The 7,159-nt window shown below is 54.3% G+C and overlaps 1 protein-coding gene across 1 annotated transcript; it reads right to left on the bottom strand.

Annotated features, from left to right (window-relative positions):
- Window positions 1–606: 606 nt before the first annotated feature.
- On the bottom strand, window positions 607–4,363 carry CYP26A1 (cytochrome P450 family 26 subfamily A member 1). The gene is made up of 7 exons (XM_082339503.1): window positions 3,923–4,363; window positions 3,505–3,729; window positions 2,963–3,253; window positions 2,715–2,873; window positions 2,089–2,223; window positions 1,412–1,564; window positions 607–1,138 (listed from the first exon to the last, which is right to left on the bottom strand). Exons 1-7 carry the CDS (start codon window positions 4,109–4,111, stop codon window positions 797–799), a joined length of 1,494 nt encoding a protein of 497 aa, XP_082195629.1. The 5' UTR covers window positions 4,112–4,363; the 3' UTR covers window positions 607–796.
- Between the last annotated feature and the right edge of the window lie 2,796 nt (window positions 4,364–7,159).

The following is a 7,159-nucleotide window of genomic DNA, read 5'->3' as shown; positions in this document are numbered from 1 at the left end:
AATCTACTCCTCCTGCCTTATTTTCAATAAAGAAAACCTGGACTCGCTTATCTAAACCAGAGATTGGCCTTTTCCAATACTGTTTTCATATGCAACTTCAGAGTAAAGGAAACACGCCAGTGATTTGGGGTCTCATTTTAGTCAATAACTTTGTCTTACCTAAAACTTTAATTTCAGAAAACAGTTCTGACACTGTGCGACACCATAGATTTATTATGTTTATTAAACATACTAAGTTTATGGCTGAAGGTGTTATATTAGATGATCTTCTCAAGGTGTTCTCCTTTCAAATTCAGCTTTCCCTAAAGTAAAGCAAACCCCTCCCCAAATTCTTAATTAACTTTGATAGATTTTCCAAATAGAGAATCTAAATTATCATCGGAAACTTAACAAAATTACCTTTAGACTAGCTCACACACATATAATATATGCTTTCTAATAACTGTTAAGAGAAAAAAACAGCTAAAGTTTCTTCCTCCCAGAAAATAGATATGTACAGATGACAAATAAAGCCATGAATGTAGACATTTAGAAATCTGGTTAAATATACAAATATAAAACCGGTGAGTTTCCCCCCACAGGAATATTAAACGCAACACAAGCACCTTCAGATTTTACTTTATTTGTAAACTATCCAGTTCATTATTTTAATATTTAAAGACTGTGGTACTGTAGAAGAGACACATAAATATTATAATATACATTTAGAAATTAAATATAATAAAATCAACATGACACTAGATAAAAACGCATATGTACTCTTCAAATAAGTCTGAGGTCTGGGCATTCCTGCCCATCAGATTTCCCCCTGGAAACGGGTGAACCTTGCCGGGAGATCATCCACAGGATACACGGTGGGACTCGTTTTCATTGTAGGAGGTCCATTTAGAAGCTGCCAGTCACAATGCCTGGCCAGCTCCACTGTAAATATTTTGAGAAGAATTTTTGCGAACTCTTTCCCTACACAGCTCCTAAGGCCTCCTCCAAATGGAATGAAGCTGAACCTGGATGCATCCTCCGGGTGAGGCAGCAGAAAGCGGTCAGGATTGAATTCCTCCTTGTTGGTGAAGATATCGGCCACATCGTGAGTATCACAGATACTGTAGATAACATTCCAGCCCTTGGGAATCTGGTATCCCTGCAAAAGATTATGAAGTCCAAAGGACTGACAAACTGGAATTCAACCTTCAACAGGAAAAAAATCTATCACTGATATCCTTGGAGGAGTTATGAGCTGAAAGAAAGGAGGAGGGGGAGGTGGAGAGAGAAACAGAGAGACAGATAGACATTCAGAGGCAGGACAATGTTATCAAAAGCCTAAGAAATTTAAGTCAAAGGACAGAGAAACAAAGGGAGATTTAAAACTACAACACAAAAGGTAAGGGTGGGAGGGAGAGAACTTTTAACTTACATTTAATTCAAAAGTCTTAAGGGCAACCCGAAACCCTCCTGGAACTGGGGGATTCAGTCGAAGGGTCTCTTTAATAACACACCCAGTGTATTTAAGCTGTTCCAAAATTTCCATGTCCAACTTGTTGTCTTGATTGCCCTTGCAAAGTAAACCCTATCAAAACAGTCACACAGAGGTGAACGGTTATTCTGTGCTCCAATAAAATCAGCCCAGCAGACGTAAACAGGGCTTAAGTAGCGGCTGGACCCAAAGGGCCTCATGATGGGAAAGTGTGAGGGGGAAACAGGGAGCAGCTAGTTACCATTTGCCTCCACCCCTGGGCCCAAGTCCACTATCTGTTTACAATTCCAAGAGAATGCTGCTCACCAGTTAGAACCACCAAGTTTCTCCCCTCCCCCAATCACCACCACCACTCCTGGCTGCCACCACCGTCCCCCAGGAGTTCCCCATTCATGCCCTTGAACACACAAATCCAAGAAAGTGGAACCTATCTGAAAATCTCCAAGGTTCTGCAAAACGTGGAGAAGAGGTAGAAGTACAAGGCTGAACCCTGCCCGAGTGGGATCACAGCTCAAGATTCCTTCTTTTTGATTGGGAAAGCACACCTACCTTTTGGGAAGCTGGCTAGAGAGTAGCTGAGTTTCTTAAGGTAATCCCCCCCACCTCAGTTCCCCTACCTTACTCTTCAGCTCCACTCGGACTTTCTGGAGGACATGTGGGTAGAGCCCCAGGTAAGTGATCAGAGATGTAGCTGCACTGGCTGTGGTTTCGTGTCCTCCAAAGAGGAGCTCAGTTGAAGACTGCTTTAGTGCCTAAGAGTGGATTAAGATGAACGTTTTGACAAGTCTGCATGCAATTTTACAGAGCGACTACTCAGAATAGAACTGAGAGTTCTGGAGGGAAGATGAGAAGGGCTGAAAGTGTGCTGACAGAAAATCCATTTAAACAAAATGCTAAGACCGTTTAGTTCAGCTAGAGCAGGAAGGCCAGTAAGATCCCACCCTCCCAGGAACTCTTAAATTAAAGCCTTGGTTGTATTATAATCACCCAACATTCTTTATTTACATCTTGCAAATTCCAACTTTCCCTTTAAAACCTGGAAGGGATAGGGGACGAAGCCTCTCCCCTATCCGAAGCTCCGCGGACCAGGTGTCTCAACCTCTGTGTCCCATCCCTGGGGTCTGGGCGGGCTTCCCACTCTGGGGACCTGGGCCCCAGGCGGGCACTTTGGGGACCCCAGGAACTGCGATTGGAAAGCCAGGGGATCAAACTCCGCCGTGCCTCTCCTGAAGCTGCCACTCACCTGCATGTCCAGCCTCTCTCCCCTCTCCCACGAGTGCTCGATCAACAGCTGCAGCGCATCTTTGTAGCCCCCGTCCGCCTCGGCCGCCCGCAGCCCGCAGATCTTGGCGCGAATGTTCTCCTCGATGCGCGCGTGGATGAGGTTCCGCGCCTTCAGTCCCTGAGCGCAGAGAGCGCACGGCGGTGAGCAGAAGCCCGGACCCCGCGCCCCCGGAGCCCCTAGCTCCGCACCCTACATGCCGCCCTTACCCGGTACAGCCCGCTGAAGGGCACGTCTATGGGCAACGAGAAGAGATTGCGGGTCATTTCCTCGAAGGCCTCTACCAGCTGCTGCTCTGCTTCGCCGCCGCTCGCCAGCCGGGACTCGCAGCCCATCAAGATGCGCATAGCGATGCGGAACATAAGGCGCTTCACCTGCGGGTAGACTAGGAGGCCGCGCTCGCCGCAGCTCAGCCACTGCTCGAGGCAATTGCCCACTTCCTCGGCGATCACTGGCACGTAGCACTGGAGCGCCTCGCGGCTGAAGGCCCGCATAATCACCTGAGCTCCGAGGAGGGAAGAGTGTGAAAACCGGGCCCCACCCGCCCCTCTCGCCTTCCAGGGCCCCCTTCCGGACACCCACAACCCCACCAGACCCAAGGCACTTCCCGGCTGGGAAAGCTACACTGGGTTTGAGAGGGTCCCTAGCCGACGCCTTATGGCAGCTGGCGCTCGCCCAGCACCTATTTGCCTGAACCCCTCACGCGAATCGGGTCCCCCTTCCTGCCCACGCGCCGCCACCCCGCCCTCACCTTCTTGCGCTGCTTGTGCAAGGAGTCGTGCAGGTTGGAGAGGCAGCCGGAGCCCAGGATGGTGCGCACAGACGCGGGCCAGTGGACTGACACCAGCCGGTGCTCCCCGAGCAAGATGCGCCGCACGTTGTCCGCTCCCATCACCCGCACCGTGGGCCGACCGAACAGATGTGTCTTGTAGATGAAGCCGTATTTCCTGCGCTTCATCTGCAGGAACTTCCTTCGCTGCGAGAGGAAAGCGGAGGAGAGAGGCGGGAGTGAGGGGGCGCCAGGGAGCGCCGAGCCTCCGGCTAGTACTGATCCTAGCCTCAGTCACCTCCCTCCCGGGGCCGCCTACCCCGGCTTCAGTGGAAGCCTGGAGCCGAGTCGGGCTCTGGGGCTCCGGGGAATCGTCCTGTCCCGCCCCTATCTCCCTTACCTGAAGCACCATCTGCAAAGTTTCCCCAAAGAAGGGGAAGCCCATAGTTCCGGGGGGCAGCGGGAGGGCGCAGCTGCGGTCCCGGCTGCTCACGCAGTACAGGTCCCAGAGCTTGATCGCTGCCAGGAAGAGCAGCAGCGGTAGCACGAAGGTGCAGAGAGCACTGGCCAGCAGTGCTGGGAGCCCCATGGCGCGCCGCGACCTCCCGCGCCACCTGCCGCCGTCGCCAGAGCTCCGAACCTGCCGCGCGCCCGCTTTATAGGCGGCCCAGGTTGCTGCCCACGTTACCTTAGACAAATTAGTTCACCCAAAGTTCATCTTTAATTGCGGATTGGGCCCCTGGCTCCTCCCCCCTCGAGGCGCTGCCCAAAATCTTTAACCGTTTGTTCCGCGCAGAGGCAGAGGCGGCGCGGTGGCGGCTTCCCTCGGAGCGCGCCTCCTGGGGTGCGGGGCTAGGAGCAGCCTGCTTCGCCCATACAAGTTGTGCGGGGCTCTGGGACGGTGGCAGGGGCCGACCCAGGCTCTGGGGAGCGGGAACTCCAAGCCCTGGGCTTCCTGGCGGTCTCTTTGGGATCCCTCCCGCCGGGTCCGACGGGCGGTCCCAGACCAGAGCTGCCTGCACTGGCTTTCCGTTTACAGGCGCCGTGTGGGCCCCCTTCCACCTGCTGGGGAAGCAAAGGGAAGTGCGTTCAGAGATCGTCCAGCTTCCTCGTCCCACAGGTGGGGAAACTGAGGCCCAGAACGCAGAGCAAAACGCAGGCCTCCCGATTCTTCCAAAGATCCCGCAGAAGAGCCCAGGGCCAGAACCCAACGAGAGTCGCGGGAAGTCGTGACCGGCTGACCATAGATTGCCAGCTCCCCAAACCCCTCAAGGAGGTCCACACCCATGAAGTCTTGGAAAGCCCTACTTAAGGTACAAGAGGGGCTCCAGATTCTCAGGACTCCAGGTGCAGCCCTGCACAAGTCTGAGCCCTAACTCTGGGCCCCCAGTGGGGGACCGCGGTGGCAATTCATCCGCGGTTCGGCGGCAACCAGAGCTCTGCGATCCTGCCACAGCCGGCCGGATTCCGAGGGTCCTGGGGTTAGCAGCTCCAGCTAGGCAGAGGGGAAGAGGGTCCCTAGCCCTGGCAGGATAAGGACACCGAGATGGAGAATGGATGGAAAGCCCGGAGTCCGGGCTCTGAGTCCCGGCTCCGTCTCTACTTGAATGACCTTGGGCAAGTCACCGCACATCCTTGCGGCGGTTTCCTCCTCCTTAATATGGAGGTGATCATTCCTGACCCCTCTACCCCACGGGGAAGGTGTGAGTTTCCAAAAGGGGCTTCTGGCTGCAAATACTCCTCCCAGCTCCAGGCACGCTAGGCTACGTTACCAAGGTGACCTGGGCTCCGGGCACTAGAGCCATCCTCCGCTCTCCCAGCTCCCACCCGGCAGAAAGCCACCCAGGCGAGAGGGGGGGCTGGGTCCTAAACTCAGGCCTCTGCCGGCCGCTGATAAGAAGAGTGTTGAGGGAATCCGTACTGGGAAGTGAGTCTTCTGGCCTTCGCCCAGCTATACAATCGGCTGCTCCTGCAGCCAATGCCTGGAGCTCGGACACTGCGGGAAGCGCACGTGCGCTCCCTGCTTCCCGCCTGGTCGAGCCAGTGGGACTGGGTCCGAACTGCCTCGGACCAGTCAGGGCCACACGCCCCCTTGATTTGAGCGATGAACCCTCCAGTCGCGCCTAAAACGAAGCAATGATATATGTTTGTTTAAAACTGAAGACCCGGTTCTCCCAGGAGCACGCCTCACTGGTTGGAAAGCGTCCCTTGGGGATGGAATACACTTCGATCCTGACAGCTGTTAAATACGCAGCCCTCCCGCGGTGGTCCCCAAACCCGGAGGGTCGGGAAGTGTCTGCGGAGTCGCAGGGACCGCACACTCGCCGAAACGCTCCAAGCCTGGGTCGCCCCAGGATGTGTTTCGGAGAGTCGGCGTTTCTCCGTAAACCTACTTGGCGTTTCAGAGGCTCTAGGGAATGGTCTCTCTCACTGTTATTTCTTCTAACGATTTCACAACTGTAAACAGTGACAGACGACTTAGGGGGCACCGGCTGGAACCGGGTCGAGACGCGCTGGAGGTAATTCTCAGAAATCCCTGGCCCGCCCCTTTCTGGACAGTGCCTCCGGCCGGTGAGCAAAGCTGGCGAGCGGGGGGCGTGACCTGGGGCCCAGTCCCAATCCTCCGGCCTGACCCGCCTGTGACCCCTGCAGGCCGGACCGTGACATCCGAGTGAACTCTGCAGGGCCATCTCGCCAAGTTCAGCGCGCGCCGGGTCACAAGATGAGCGGGGCCTGCGCGCTGGAAATTGCCACAAGGGGGAAAAATGTTTTAATCTACCTGCCCATCGAGACCCGCGGGGGCGACCGGCAGGAAAGGATTAAATGGGATAGTGGGATCATTAAAGAACATTTTGAAGAGGGGAAGGGGCCCATAAATTACCAGCCCAATAAGAACTTTGATCTAGATACCTTGCCAAGCTTTCGTGGGTGGCAGTAGGTGGGGAGAGGGGTTGGTTCACTGGAAAATAAAATGTTTCCAAGATGTCTGCAAAACAGCCTGTTGCTAAGGGTTGGGGGGTGGGGAGTGAGTTCCTGACTGGGGTCAGGGGAGCCCAGGCAGCTGAAGCACCCATCCTCCACCTTTCTTTCAACCCCTTCTTCCCTTGTCTTGAGCACTCATCCCCATCCCAGGGTTCTATACCTGCTGTTCCCTCTGCTTGGGGTGCCTCTTTCCCAGCTCACCGCTTGCTGGTTCCTTCCAAAGTCGAATGTCACCCCAGGGAAGTCTTCCCAGGCCCCAGCCTTCCCCGCCACTCTGCATTGCAGGCCTGTTTTATTTTCTCCACAGCACTGTCATCATCAGACATGTTCTTGCTCTTGTCTGTGAGTTTATTTACTGTCTACCTCCTTGGTAAGCACGCCAAGTCCAGGAGGGCAAGAACCACATCTGCTCCTTCCTCAGAGAATCAAGAGCTACTAAAGCAAGAGCTCAGATTTTCTTGGAAATTACTGAGAATGAAGTATCAATGGGAAATTAGAGCAAAATTGGAGCTGCCCCTACAGGGGCTTATAGTTAGTGCAGACCACCAGCAGGTAAACCAGGTCTCTTGGAACCAGCTAAGTCTGGGCTTCTGAGAGCCCCTTCCCCCAATCTCTCTCCCCAAATCAGAATCAGCCCCAAGCCCTGTTCCTCCCA

This window comes from Balaenoptera borealis (assembly GCF_965194805.1).
Source record: "Balaenoptera borealis genome assembly, chromosome: 10".
NCBI lineage: Eukaryota > Metazoa > Chordata > Mammalia > Artiodactyla > Balaenopteridae > Balaenoptera > Balaenoptera borealis.
This window is presented reverse-complemented; position numbering and strand designations above follow the sequence as displayed.

Bases quoted from the DNA above. Each gene is read 5' to 3' on its own strand.
- CYP26A1 (XM_082339503.1), bottom strand. From the start codon at position 4,111: ATGGGGCTCCCAGCACTGCTGGCCAGTGCTCTCTGCACCTTCGTGCTA. The intron at 2,224-2,714 runs GTGAGTGGCAGC...ATCCACTCTTAG, and splicing joins GAGAGAGGCTGGACATGCAG to GCACTAAAGCAGTCTTCAAC. The intron at 1,139-1,411 runs GTAAGTTAAAAG...AATCTTTTGCAG, and splicing joins TTAAGACTTTTGAATTAAAT to GGATACCAGATTCCCAAGGG.